The sequence below is a fragment of the Akebia trifoliata genome, chromosome 14, assembly GCF_017979445.1.
Source record: "Akebia trifoliata isolate Shusen 1 chromosome 14, ASM1797944v1, whole genome shotgun sequence".
Taxonomy (NCBI): Eukaryota; Viridiplantae; Streptophyta; class Magnoliopsida; order Ranunculales; family Lardizabalaceae; genus Akebia; species Akebia trifoliata.
This window is the reverse complement of record NC_141388.1, coordinates 18093574-18109237: the sequence shown is the minus strand read 5'-3', so window position 1 is coordinate 18109237 and position 15664 is coordinate 18093574. Positions and strand designations below refer to the sequence as shown.

The 15664-nt window shown below is 33.8% G+C and overlaps 1 protein-coding gene and 1 long non-coding RNA gene across 3 annotated transcripts; both read left to right on the top strand.

The window, feature by feature from the left end:
* Positions 1 to 2272: 2272 nt before the first annotated feature.
* On the top strand, positions 2273 to 3894 carry LOC147386491 (uncharacterized). The gene is made up of 2 exons (XM_086422035.1): positions 2273 to 2764; positions 3584 to 3894. The coding sequence occupies exons 1-2, from the start codon at positions 2277 to 2279 to the stop codon at positions 3603 to 3605; spliced, it is 510 nt and encodes a 169-aa protein (XP_086278161.1). The 5' UTR covers positions 2273 to 2276; the 3' UTR covers positions 3606 to 3894.
* Positions 3895 to 8792: 4898 nt separating this feature from the next.
* LOC147386490 (uncharacterized) lies at positions 8793 to 14986 on the top strand. 2 transcript variants are annotated; one of them, XR_015172065.1, is made up of 3 exons: positions 8793 to 9080; positions 9192 to 9253; positions 13427 to 14986. It is a non-coding gene; the product is annotated as an uncharacterized LOC147386490 (long non-coding RNA). The 2 variants fall into 2 exon arrangements; XR_015172064.1 differs by having other exon boundaries at positions 13411 to 14986.
* Positions 14987 to 15664: the final 678 nt, after the last annotated feature.

Here is a 15664-nt window from a genome sequence, read left to right as displayed (position 1 = left end):
AAACCTCCCAAAATTCAAAAAATTTGTAGGTCTAGAGATCTTTCAAAATCTGAAATCTTTTTATCGTTATTTTTTAGGGAAATCTGATTGCTATCTTCCAACTTTTTGATCAAGTGATATAGTGATTTTGTGATCCTTAAAACTAACGATCAAGCAACCACTTCAAATAGCGATTGCATCATCGCTTTCTAGGGTGAAACTTTCCGAATTTTCCTACTGTTTGGCCTTCATTTTGGTTTGGTTGGTGTCATTTTTGGCATTACTCCATATTTATAATCTCCCTATGGTATCTTTTTTGGTTCTATGTCTTCATTATGAAACCCTAGTTTTCTATTTTGCATGGTTTTGCTTGTTTTCTCCTTTCTTTTTGTATCTAACAAATTCTAACAACATCTAAATCGTTTTGCGTATACCTTTGGATTGGTTTCGAATAGTCCTTGTTTTCTTCCTCGATCATTCTATCTCCAACCTTGTTGTCTTCAAGCACTTGTGGTCACCAATTTCAATTTGGGAGTTTTGGAATAGTTCTGGCACACAAGAAAGAGATTCAAAGTATCTTTAGATTGTCTTCAGCAACAAGTCACAAGCTATAGTTGCGAAGTGTGGGTTCTTTGGTCGGTTTTTCTTTCGTACAACTTTTGAAATACTTTCCTTGAGATACTACCCACGTGATGTGTTGCATGGGCCTATTGGTATTTGATATTTGGGCTTAATTACATGGCCCATTGGAATTTTGGACTTATACTTCTACAAATCAAGTTCTGTTGCTAACCTTTAAACTACTCTCTGGCAGGCAAGCATTAAGGGAACTTTATTGTTATACATCAAGTTGGGACCACAAGAAGTCCACAGATTTACAACTTTTTATCTAGAAATCAAACTCCTTTTTGGAAGATCAATGCCCTTTGGGCAATCACAAGTACCCAGAGAGGGCTCAAGGATCACATAAGTGAAAAAGAAATCATGGAAGAAAAAAAGAGGAGAAACAAAAGAAACAAAGAAAAATGTTAAAGATTAGCTAAGAATGAAACATAGAGATTTCTGGTTGCTACATTCAAGTTGAATATATAACAACCAGAAATCGCTATATTTCAATACACTTTATTTGCTTTTTTTTTTTTGTTCTTCACTCCTCTATAAGTCTATAAATAGAGGGAGCCTATTTCATGAGCAAAAGAGAATCCATTCTAATCTAATTTGATCTTTGAGAGAAATCTTTGGAGAGAGAGAGAGAGTAAGTTTATAATTGTGAAGATCAAAGGAAACTTGGAAATTTTCTACAATTCTAAGGAAACCAAATCCAATTGGTAAGATTAGATCTAAATTATTATTTATTTTGATTCAAGTCACTGTATCCATCTTAAAATATCATTGCTGAACTTAATTTACAACAATTTGGATTTTAAAACTTCCGATTTCCTCTAATTTGGATCGAGGCTTCCAAAACTTCGTTACAAAAATAAATTTGAATTACTCATAACCAACTTTGATCTCTTCCTCCGTAGAAAAGATCAAGGACTCCCCCTAGACAGAGAGAAGTTTCTTGATGGGTCTAGGGAGAGGATCTCCCTCACCTGGGGGGTTACCATCTCCTGCTACCACTTGTCTTACTACTACCTCTGCTAAATACCGAGTACCCAGCCTTGTTGGATTCTCAATTTCAGAGCTCATAGCTCTCTATAAGAGAGAGAGAGAGACCAATATCAGAACATTAATCCAAGACACCTAATCCAATAGACCTATTCATGATTGTTAAGAAATATAGGGTTATTTTTGATTAATTGTTTATTAAGGGTAGAATAGTCTTTTCAATTTTCTTTGACTTAACCTATATATAGTCACTTTGTATTTAGGTTAAATCATTCTTTTGTATTCAATTGCTTTTATGTAGAATCAATAAAACAGTAGCCTTTTTTCTTTTTCTATGTGTGTTTTTGGATTGTTTAACATGGTATCAGAGCGTTCATGGAACGAGGTTTGATTTTACACAGAGTTTTTGCGGATCCAACTCCGCGGTGAGTTGGCTGGGGGTTGCAGGGGGCAGCGCGCCCTTGCCGGGGGATCCAACTCCAATACGAATAATTTTTTTTTGAGACGATTTTGAGAGGGATTTCGTTTAGTTTCTGCAATTTGAAAAGAGACGATTTCGATAGGGTTTTCGTTCAGTTTCTGCAATCTGAAAAGAGACGATTTCGATAGGATTTTCATTCAGTTTCTGCAATCTGGTATTTGATTTTTCTTCTTTTACGATCTGGTTATCTTTGTTTTTTTTTATTATGGCTACTGAAAGAGACGATTCGCTTCAATCTGTGAGTGTGAGGTTGGATGGAAAGAATTATTCGTATTTGAGTTACGTGATGAGAAATTTTCTTAAGGGTAAAAAGATGTGGGGATATGTTAGTGGAACTTCTGTGAAACCTAGGGATACCGATGAGGGTTACGCTGCTTTGATAGATACCTGGGAAGCAAACAATGCAAAAATTATTACTTGGATTAACAATTCTGTTGAGCATTCCATAGGTACACAGTTGGCGAAGTATGAGACAACAAAGGAGGTTTGGGACCATCTGCAAAGGTTATTCACTCAGTCCAATTTTACAAAGCAGTATCAATTGGAGAATGACATACGAGCTCTTCAGCAGAAGAACATGAGTATTCAGGAGTTTTATTCTGCTATGACAGATCTTTGGGATCAATTGGCTCTTATAGAATCGGCAGAATTAAAGGCATGTGGTGCCTATATTGCTCGTAGAGAGCAGCAACGGTTGGTATAGTTTTTAACGGCTCTTCGCAGTGATTTTGAAGGACTTAGAGGTTCAATTTTGCATCGTTCTCCACTTCCTTCTGTTGACTCAGTTGTTAGTGAGTTATTGGCTGAAGAAATACGTCTTAAGTCTTATTCTGAAAAGGGAATTCTTTCTACTTCTAGTCCTTCTGTGTTAGCAGTACCTTCTAAGTCCCTCTCTAATAATCAGAATAAGCCTTACACACAAGTTGCCTTCGATGAGTGTAGTTTCTGTAAGCAGAAAGGACATTGGAAGGCTCAGTGTCCTAAGTTGAGACAGCAGAATCAATCGCAGCAGCAATTTCAAGCTTGGAAGCCTGGCAACCAGTCACAATCTAATGCTCATAGACCATCTTAGGGTTATAAGCCACCACAGTCTAATACTGCAGTAGTAGTTTCATCAGATCCCTTCACTGATCCTAGTACTCTGGCTGAGCAATTTCAGAAGTTTCTCTCCTTACAACCACAAGCTATGTCTGCTTCTTCTTCAGTAGGTCAGTTGCCTCATAGTTCTTCAGGTATGTCACATTCTGTATGGGTCTTGGATTCTGGTGCTTCACATCATATGTCTCTAGATTTTTCATCTTTTACTTCTATGTCTCCTTCGACTTCTATTCCTGTCATGACTGCTGATGGCACTCCTATGCCTTTAGCAGGTGTTGGTTCTGTTGTCACACCGCACTTGTCTCTCCCTAATGTTTATCATATTCCTAAACTCACATTAAATCTTGCTTCTGTTGGTCAGTTATGTGATTCTGGTAATTTAGTCATTTTTCCTCTTCTTTTTGTTATGTGCAGGATCTGCAGTCTCAGAAGCTGATTGGGACAGGCCGTAGGAAGGGAGTATTATATATTTTGGATAAGTTAAAAGTGCCAGTTGCTGCTGCTACTAGTGTTGATTTGTCTTCTTTTCGTTTGAGTCCTTCTTCTTCTAGCTTTTATTTATGGCATTATCGCCTAGGTCATGTTTCGTCTTCTCGTTTGAGATTTTTGGTTTCTACAGGGGCTTTAGGAAATTTGCAAACTTCTGATATTTCTGATTGTAGTGGATGTAAACTGGCAAAATTTTCAGCTTTACCTTTTAATCGAAGTATTTCTATTTCTTCTTATCCATTTGACTTGATTCATTCTGATGTATGGGGACCTTCTCCTGTTGTCACAAAAGGAGGGTCTCGATATTATGTTTCTTTTATTGATGATCATACTCGTTATTGTTGGGTTTATTTAATGAAACATCGTTCTGAATTCTTTGAGATATACACAGCCTTCCGTGCTCTTGTCAAAACTCAACATTCTGCTATTATCAAATGTTTTAGGTGTGATTTGGGTGGGGAATATACTTCTGATAAATTTTGTGAGTTGCTTGCCTTAGATGGAACTATTCATCAAACTTCATGTACAGATACTCCTGAGCAAAATGGTGTTGCTGAAAGAAAACATAGGCACATTGTTGAAACTGCTCGTTCTCTCTTGTTGTCTGCTTATGTTCCTAGTGTGTTTTGGGGTGAAGCTGTTCTTACTGCTGTAAGTTTGATTAATACAATTCCATCTTCTCATACTTCAGGTTTTTCTCCTTTCGAAAAGTTGTATGGGTATGCTCCTGATTATTCTTTCTTTAGAGTTTTTTGTTGTACTTGTTTCGTTCTTCGTCCTCATGTAGAACGCAGCAAGTTGTCCTCTCGATCTGCTATTTGTGTTTTTCTTGGTTATGGTGAAGGTAAAAAGGGGTATCGTTGTTTTGATCCAATAACTCAGAAACTTTATGTATCTCGTCATGTTGTTTTTCTCGAGCATATACCTTACTTTTCTATTCCATCCACTACTCATAACTTGACTAGATCTGATCTTATTCGTATAGATCCTTTTTCTGAGGATTCTGATAGTTTGTCATCTCAGGTTCCTAGTACTTCAAATACCCCTTCTCATGTTCTTACACCGTTATCTTTACAACCAATTTGTATTGATCATTCTGCTGGTACTGACACTTTGCTCTCCGGTACACCTGAAGCTTCCTCTTCTCCTATGGTCTCTCAAGCTCCGTCTGAGATTGTGGATCCACCTCTACGTCAATCCATACGCACTCGTAAGTCTACAAAGTTACCAGATTTTGCTTATTCTTGTTATTCTTCATCTTTTACTTCCTTTTTAGCTTCTATTTATTGTCTCTCTGAGCCCTCTTCCTATAAAGAGGCAATTATTGATCATCTTTGGCAACAAGCTATGGATGAGGAACTTTCTACTTTGCATAAGACAGGTACTTGGGATTTGGTTCCTCTACCTCCTGGTAAGAGTGTTATTGGTTGTCGTTGGGTATATAAGATCAAGACTAATTCTGATGGATCTATTGCGCGATACAAAGCTAGGTTGGTTGCAAAAAGGTACTCTCAACAGTATGGTATGGATTATGAGGAGACATTTGCTCCTGTTGCAAATATGACTACTATTCGTACTCTTATTGCAGTAGCTTCAGTTCGTCAGTGGCATATCTCTCAACTTGATGTTAAAAATGCCTTCTTGAATGGAGATCTTCAAGAAGAAGTTTATATGGCGCCCCCTCCTGGTATTCCACATGATTCTGGGTTTGTTTGCAAGCTCAAGAAAGCATTATATGGTCTCAAACAAGCACCTCGTGCTTGGTTTGAGAAATTTTCTGTTGTGATCTCTTCCCTTGGATTTACTTCTAGTAGTCATGATTCTGCTCTTTTTGTTAAGTGCACTGATGCAGGTCGTATCATTCTGTCTTTATATGTTGATGACATGATTATTACTGGTGATGATATTGACGGTATTTCAGTTTTGAAGACAGAGTTAGCTAGACAGTTTGAAATGAAAGATTTGGGTTCTCTACGATATTTCTTGGGTATTGAGGTAGCTTGCTCACCCAGAGGTTATCTTCTTTCTCAGTCGAAATATGTTGTAGATATTCTTGAGCGGGCTAGACTTACGGATAATAAGACTGTTGATACTCCCATTGAGGTTAACGCAAAGTATTTTTTTTCTGATGGTTTACCTTGTCAGATCCTACTTTATACCGTACTATTGTTGGGAGCTTGGTATATCTCACTATTACTCGTCCAGATATTGCATATGCTGTTCATGTTGTTAGTTAGTTTGTTGCTTCTCCTAGTACAGTTCATTGGGCAGCTGTTCTTCGTATTTTGCGGTATCTTCGGGGTACAATCTTTCAGAGTCTTTTACTTTCATCCACCTCTTCCCTTGAATTGCGTGCATACTCTGATGCTGATCATGGCAGCGATCCCACAGATCGCAAGTCTGTTACTGGTTTTTGTATCTTTTTGGGTGATTCTCTTATTTCGTGGAAAAGCAAGAAACAATCTATTGTTTCTCAATCTTCAACCGAAGCAGAATACCGTGCTATGGCATCTACTACCAAAGAGATTGTTTGGTTACGTTGGTTACTTGCAGATATGGGAGTTTCTCTTTCCCATCCCACTCCTATGTATTGTGACAACCAGAGTTCTATTCAGATTGCTCACAACTCGGTTTTTCATGAACGAACTAAACACATTGAGATCGATTGTCACCTCACTCGTCATCATCTCAAGCATGGCACCATTACTTTGCCATTTGTTTCTTCTTTTTTGCAGCTTGCAGATTTCTTTACCAAGTCGCATTCTATTTCTCGTTTTCGTTTTCTAGTTGGCAAACTCAGGGGAGATGTTAAGAAATATAGGGTTATTTTTGATTAATTGTTTATTAAGGGTAGAATAGTCTTTTCAATTTTCTTTGACTTAACCTATATATAGTCTCTTTGTATTTAGGTTAAATCATTCTTTTGTATTCAATTGCTTTTATGTAGAATCAATAAAACTGTAGCCTTTTTCTTTTTCTATGTGTGTTTTTGGATTGTTTAACAATGATAACTTGATTGGGTCATGTGGAACCAAAAATTCACTTCAAGAAAAGTTATGGCTTTTTAGGACATACTCAGTGTACCATAAAATCCATAAGAACCCCAAAATTAGTTTTTCATATAACAAATATGGTTTTAGAACTTAATATGAAACTTATAAAATAAAAAACAAAAAAATTTACAAAGCAACCATTTATACAGGTAGTTCAAACAATGCTTGCATAAAATGTGGAACCGATAGATTATGTCTTCTTTGATTGTGTTTACAGTAGCTAGATATGGGCTTCATGTTTACACAGGTTTGGTGTAATCCGATTGAGTGTGGGAAACTTTAATGATGAGGTTCAAGCTATCCAAAGTTTAAAATTTCTAAGTTATTCTATACTGAAGACGTTGAAATTTTTCTTTAAGAATATTTATGGAGGTATTTTCGCCAAAACGTGTGTACTGAAAAAAATCCAGGAGAGAGTTCAAGGTATAATTTAGGGGCTGGAAATTGAAGATGACACGGCTGGAATTAGTGCTTTATTTTTAAAAAAATTGGGGCTACAACTGAGTTATGGATCTCCTAAGTGTAAACATTTTTTTGGAACTGTACAGATAATGGTGTTCTAGAAATCAACACAGATGGGTCTTTATCATCTTCTCGAGGTGGGTCTTACAACCATTCTTGAAGCCTTAAAATTTGCGCTCAGGAAAGAGTATGATCGGATTATTTTCTCATCTGATTGACTTTATTCTATTAAGTGCATTAAAAATGAGTTTGAATGCTCTTGAAAATGCTTTGAACTCATCAAAGAAATTCAATTCTTAGCCACTTCATTTCTAACATGTTGGTTTGAGCTTTTTTGGAGAGAAATAAATCGAGGGGCGGACTTCTTGGCCAAGGTAGGGTAAAAGAGAATTATGGTTGAAGATTTATGTTGTAACTATTCCCATTGTACTTTTGTAATTAGGGGGAAGCTTCTACCCTAAAATGTATGATCCTTTTTTAAATAGACCCCATCGTGGAACAAGCAAAAAAAGTTGTATTTACTTTTAAGGATATATGACCATTTAATCACCTTGAGAAAAGATTCCACAGAAACAATTTGAATAAATAAGTCTCATGATATCCTTCCAATTATCAAGAAAAAAAAATGAAAAAAAATAATTAGATACATTAAAAGTGATTAAGGTGGTGAATATTGATACCTAAAAAGAAAATTAACTCTACCAACACCTTATAACTTATATAAAAATTCTTATACATTCTATATTTGAAAGTGTGCATGGGGTTGCTACCATGAAACCAAAAAATCATAATTGCAATCATGCTAAAGTAGGACCTAACACTATGACATCGATAGGAATATGAGGTGTGCCAATTTAGATATTTAACGTCAATTTTCAATAAAAACGATGCTTAACCTATTTTTTGTACATTTGTTTGCACGAAAACTCTAGAAAGCTTTTTAACATCGGTTTTACTGAAATCGACGTTAAAATAGGTTATTTGTAACGTCAATTTTAACGTTACAAACCAATTAATATTATATAATCACGCGCCTTTTCTATTCTCACAACTCTCTCCCTAATTTTCCTATTTTCTGACTCAAAACCCAAACCCTAGACCTTTGGGTAACGAATTGAGCACTTTATAGGGAGAACTAAGAGACCATGAAGAAAAGAAATTTTTTTTATCTCATTGAGATCTCCATATTAGCTAGGAAGGGTTTAGGAAATTTTGGTTAAAGTTATTTGCAAAGATTTGGCCTCTACATGGTGGTGGGGGATTTATTTTATAGAATTGCACCTGTAACGCTTGATAGTGGTTGTAAAGTGATTAGGTTACAATCACTGTCAAGTGTTACAACTGCAATATAACTTTCTTGGTTAGTTTTATTTTTACGGAGAAATCTGGATGAATTGATTAATGTATAAGCAATGCCTAAAAAGCAAGCAAACCAAAATATATTTAGAAAAAGGGATATAATGTCGATTTTAATCAAAACAGATGTTACACATTCAATATAACGTCAAATGCTATAAAAAGCGACGTTATATGGGTGGGTGGCATTTTCGATATTTTGGACATTCATTATAACATTTGTTTTGGTAAAACTGACGTTACAACATTCCTTTTAAATTTTAATTAGGTTTAGCACCTTCTTCGTTTATTTCTAAGCTCTCTGTCTCCGTCACGATCTCTCCCTCTCAATCTTTCTCATTCTCTCCCTCTTGATCTCTCGAACCCACTTAACAATCTCTTGCTTGCATAACCTGTGATTGAAGCTCCCTTCATGCTCATGCTCCCCAACCTTCGCGATTTAGGAAGAAATCCCAATCGAAGATGGCGTGCTCCACTACCATCTTCACTGTTGATTTTAGGAAGAAAATCCCCAACAGAAGTCGTGCTCCTCCCTTAAGCTTTGATTTAAGGTAATTTGATTTCGATTTCAAGTTTGGGAAGAAACGCCAAGCTTACATTTTTTATTTTCCACATTTCCATTACATTCTCCAATAGAAATTGTTCTTGATTGTTTGTTTAAGACGATTTGGGAAGAAACCTCAATCGAAGTCGTGCTCCAATCGATTTCAAGCTCCAATTTCAAGTGAGTTTTTTTTTTTTTATTTTTAAATCTTTTAAATATCAAAATTTTCTTGAGTTTAATTCTCCATTATCAATTTTTTAGGGTTCTTCATCATCTATTTCTTTTGTAAGAAGATTAAAATCAATTGGTTTAAGTAGAGAAAAATTTACTATTTTGTAAAGTTGATATTTTAACCATTTAATGGATTAAAGTGGAGAATATATTTACTATTTTATAAAACAAAATATTTTGAATCTGAAATACTATTTTTGGAATTATTATGAATAGTGGACTGAAATGGGAATTTCAATTTTTTTACCTTCTTGGGAATTTTCCCCAAAATATTTCTCTTAAAAGAGCAAAAGAATTTACTATTTTATAAAATAGGATAGACAATAAGGTGGTGAATTAGCGTTTAATTTCTTGAAAATTAACATAGGAAACATTCCATTATTTAACCTATTTATAACAAATATACTTTTGAAGTAATTTTGTGTTACAATGACTAAGGTCTTGAACTTAGATAAATTATCATGTCAGATTCACATGGGAAACATTCTATTATATAACCCATTTAGTGATATTCTCATTTTAGATTTAGAAAAATAACTTTGATAAATGCAACATGGGTGTGGCTTAGCGGTAGGATGTAGCAACAAGAGTATGCTCCTCTTCGTTATGAGTTCAAAACTGAGTGTAGCTTCTCGAATTACCATTACACGTGTTGACTAAGTCGATGCGTGTAGCCATGGATTAGTCCTGTAGGATATGAATATTTCATATGGGTCGGGCTAAGTTCAATGGATTGTGTTTCAGCCCGTTATCAACCATTATACCATGTCCAAATATATTCATGTGTTATTATGTTCGACACCAAGGTCTTTTTAGTCAAAAACTAAGAAAATTGCAATCCTATAATCACTTTGTTAATTTTTAAAATTTTACAAAAATATCATTTTTTACTATGTAATTGTTGAAAACCCTTTAATCATTATTTAAGCCATGAATTCTCCCTTTTGATAAATGCGCGTTCAAAAAAGTGCATGTGTTTTGGATTTTATTAAAATGGTCGCTCAATTTGCACACACTGAGTTGACTCATTGGACGACTTACTTGTGATACCCACCCTCACTTTTAAATAACTTATTGCATACACCCAATTTACGTTCTTTTTTAATAAGTTTAATAGCACCCACCTTAAGAAGGCAAGATCTAAGATAGATTTTTAGTTTGAATATCAAGGATTGAATGAAAAGTTGACCAAAATCAGAACTTAATCAAATTGAAATCCAATGGAAACTCTTTAAGTTTTTGTAGGTGGAAGTGCACTACATAATCTAGTATAAGAATAATCCTTGAAGCTTAGTGCTTAGAAAATGATTTTGTGTTTGAGTTGATTTTTGGGTTTAATTGTAATTTTCAATATTTATGTTCATATGTTTTAAAGCGTGTTTCGCTAAAGATTGTTATTATTATTTTTCATTTCTCAATTATGATTAAGTTTTATTTTTAAATTTGATCGAACTTCTTAGATTGCATCGTGTGATGCTGCATATATTTTCAGACCATTTGTTGTCTTATCCATTAGTACTTATAATCTAGGCTTAAGAACAATCCTAAAAGCTTGGTGCTTAGGAAATGAGCTTTGGTATCACATGTGATCCCCTCACCATAACTTGATTCTTAATACAAATTATGAGCAATAGTGAATCTGAGATAGATTACTATTACTTATCTAGTTATTATTAGATTTTTAATTAAATAATCCTATCTATAAATAATTTATGAATTAATACATGAATTGATGGTCAAATTATGTATATGGATAAAATGTGATGTGGAGTGATATGAAATATAGAAAGGAGATCAAGGTGTATGTTTGGAGGTGGATAATTATATCCAGGTCAAGGAATAATATTATGAATGTATCAATACGGTTTTCATTTTTGCAGATGTTGTCTATCTATTGATGGTTCTCTACAGTCTTTGAGATATGTTTTGATGGTGTCGGTTCTTTGGAACTGACATGATCAATCAATAGACTTACCTACCTTCCTTAGAATGGTTAATTAAATCAATCCATTCAAGGATTATGATTGGCTCACATCTATCTTATACATAGTCTTTAGATCAGTCCAAGGCCAACATTGTTGGTGGAGGAGTCTATTATGAGAGAGTTGTAAACAAGGCCGTGTATGGGTGGCATTGGAGGAGGGTAGCGTTCGTGTATCAATACATGCTTCCATACAATCCGATTCCCCCATCCATGTGCCAGTAGGTGATGAGACTATGACTATGAAAGATACTATCAAGAGTTTTGTTTCTTAGTCACGAGATCTACTTCTAACAGGCTTAGAGGTAAATATAAATTAATTTGTGGCTTAGTTGTTAAATACATTTATGCACATTAATCTCTAATATAAATATTTGAATGTTTAATATATTAGGAAAATGATGATTTAGATTATTACAGCGATGGTGAAGATGATAAGATTGAGTTATTGTGCTTATATCAAGAAGATCAAAGAATAAAACTTATGAAATAAATTTCAATCAAGGAGTTTATGATGAAAGTTTTTAGTTACTTTACTCCATTGAAGATATGTTAGTCGTTTGTCAAATGAAAGAATTGACGATTAGCATCACAATGTTATATATAAAATAAGATATATATATATTTACGGGTCCCGTTCCCCACCCTAAGCTTTACCCTACACTTTAACAAACGTGTTTTGTCCTACATGGGTTAGAAGTTTTGGAATGGGCTAATTTTTGGTGAGGATGATCTCTATGGTGAGGAGATCATCCTCACCAAAAATCAGCTCATTCCAAAACTTCTAACCACATCAAAAATGGTTTACAAAAAATGGACGGTCCACGATTTTTCAACTTGTAAACATGAGGCTAAAAATTTCGGAATGGGCTGATTTTTGGTGAGGATGATCTCCTCACCATAGAGATCATCCTCACCAAAAATCAGCCCATTCCGAAACTTCTAACCCATGTAGGAAAAAACACGTTTGTTAAAGTGTAGGGTAAAGCTTAGGGTATTGAACATTTCCCTATATGAGTATATATGTACCTGTTATTTAATTAACTTTAGTTTACCATAATTTTAAATGTTATTGCATTTTAAGTTTTTCTATTTTTTCAGTTACTTGTACAAACATAGTATTAGGATTGGTTTTACTTCATCAATCTATATACAATAAGTTCTCTACTACAAAAGGTGACAATGAGCCAATGTATGAGTACCTCGGATATAAGTTATTGCAATGTTGACAGAAGTTAGTTCTTATTCCAATATGCATCGGGTATATATTTTTATTAAAAATATCACTATTTGTAATGTTTAAGTATAAATGATGATCGATTTCACTATTGATATATGTGATTTAATTGTAGTTGGCATTGGATCTTAATTGTAATGGACATATCAAATAAGAAGATTTATAATTTTGATCCACTATGACAACCTGTTACGTCACTCACGAATATATTTATTTTAAGGTATGTTTCTTATTAATATTAGTTAAATATCTATTAATGTTATTATCCTTATTTTTTTATTAATATTGTTCGATGTTTTCTTGAAGTTCATTAGAAAAATTATCAGAATTAGATGGCATAAAATGGGACACAATGAGCTGAAAAAAATATAACAATAAAAAGTGAAACATTTATTTAGAGTCAAAAATTGATCATCACTAGTTATATTTATTTTTATATATAATAATTACATTGTTATAAATGATTAATGTATGTAGTGCCTTAGACAAACAGACAATATAAGTTATGGGGTACTTTATAATGAGATTTATAAAAGATTTCATTGAAAATCTTGAAAGCAACACAAAGAAGATCTTCATCAAAGTAATATATGATAAACTTTATTAATTTTAATATTTAATGATTAGTATGCATATTTGAATTACTAGTGATTTACTATATATAATACATATTTCGGTTCAATAGTACTAAGAAGAAGACATATAGCCAAGAAGACATGGATGAGGTCTAGAGATAATACATCAAGACGGTTAAAGAGGTAATAAAGAATGGATGATTGTGAAATTTGATCTCTCCAAAAGGTATATTGATTTTGGACTGATTGTCTTACAATAGTGTATTGTTTGTTAATTACAAAAATTTGTAAAACTTGTACTTATTGTAAATAGGTGGTGATGGTTGCAGTCATGCTAAGAAGGATTGACAATCGAAGAGATCTTATTTGTCCATGGTGTTGGTGATGATAGTAACATCATGGATTTGTGGTGGTCATGGCATGGTGTTGGAACCATATAACCCAAATTTCTATTCCTTATGGTCGCATGAGATCTCCCTATATGATCTAGTTTCATTTGTCCAATTGCAACAATGTAAATTTTGCCTATGAGAAGTTAGACTTGGATTACTCCCATCCATAGAACACCATCAATGAATTGCCAACAGGAATCAACTCTAATTCTGTACCTTATGGATGTGGTTGTATTAACAGCTCATATGTATTTTATTAGCAAATGATATACAGTAGTATTGAAAACTGAAAATAGAGAAGGAAAAAAGTCAACTATCTATGGAGGCAAATCTTATATTTAGAATCATAAGAGAACAAGGACTAACACAGAACATACATGTAGTGCAACTTTAGTTGAGGATACGTAGGACATTAGTTATGATCGACATATAAGAAATACTCTAAAAATATCAGTTTCTTTAATTATTTTCTTTTATTCGTGCTGGAGTGATTGGGTTATTCACTGTGTTTCACATTGAGCTGACTCAGAGTTGTGCACGCTTCTCACTTGTATCTCAAGGAAACGCATCTATGATGCTATGCACACCTCCACGTCAGTATAGTGTGAAACGCAATCACTCCAGCATTTTCCGTTTTCTTTTTCTTTCATAGATATATATATTTTTTTAATAATAGGGTGCTGGGCCCGTTTGGCCCAACTAGCAAGGGAGACAATTGAGAAATGACATATTCATATTGATAAGAATGTTTACATGGATGGATTGTAAGATTGTGAAAATCAAAATAAAAGGGAGAACATTCAAGGGAATTCTACAATGAGACTGATATATGAAAAGTAAAGTCCATTGAAATGATTTGATCATGTACATTAAAGGCTAATAACGTCACTAGCGAGAACAATGATCTAGTGCAATTCTTAGGTGCTGTTTGTTAAACTGAAAAAAATAAGTGTTGAATAGCATTAAGCGCTGAAACTTATAAGCGCTGAATTTAAGTGTTGAAAAAGTTGTTTGTTTGGATGCTGAATCATATTTGTTACACATTGCTGAAACTAGTAAATTGTCTTTGTTACCCTTACAATCATATTATACATTGTTTGCATGTTTCAAATGCTTATTTATTATCAAACACAATAAAATGTATTATTTCTTATAAAATTCAAATACAATTTATTTTTAAATAATAAATAATACTCAAATCTTCAATCTATAAATAATAATTTCTATTTATAAAAGCCCACAAATTTCAAATTAAAAATAATAATTTCATACAAGTCACCAAAATTTGAAATCAACTTTAAAAGAATTTACTTTTGGATGAATAATTTTCGATGAAAATGAAGGATGTGTAATTATAAAAGCACGTCAACCCACCCTATCGCCATTTTTTTTTGTTTTATATGGGTTAAAGTTTTTGGAATGAGCAAATTTTTAGTGAGGATTGTTTATATGGTTTAGGGATCATCCTCACCAAAAATCAGTCCATTTTTAAACTTCTAACTCGTCAAAAATAATTTTTTTTTTTTAAAAATGGACGATTTTCGATTCTTGAACTTGTTTTGATAGGGTTAGAAGTTTCAAGATATGCTGATTTTTGGTGAAGATGATCTCCTCATTGTAGAGATCATCCTCATCAAAAATCAACTCATTCCAAAACTTTTAACCCATATAAGACAAAATAATTTAGCCATGATGTGGGTTTATTAATTTGTAGGGTGTTTATATACTTATCCATGGGATATAAGAGGTAATATCCTTTTAAGAATAAGGGCATACTTGTCCATGCTCAAAAAAATAAGGGGCGTACTTGTCCGTGTTGAAAAAAGCGAAGTGCTTACCACTTCAACACTTTTTTTCAGCATCAAAATAGTGCTGAATTTTTTTCACTTTTTTTCAGCAATAAGTGCTGAAAATATAGAGTAAACAAACGCGCTATTTTGACAAAAGTGCTGAATTGAATTTTTTTCAGCGATAAGCGCTGAAAAATAACGCAAACAAACACCGCCTTAGGCTCTAAAAGGGTGAAAAGGTACTAATTGCGCTCACTCAAATTATTGGTCTTTGAAAGGCTATATGGGTATGTTACTCATCAAGATGGAGTTGTATGAAGTAGTTGTAGCTTATGCCTTAAATGACTTCCTGGCTATGTAGTCATTATGTCAATGATTAGTAAGT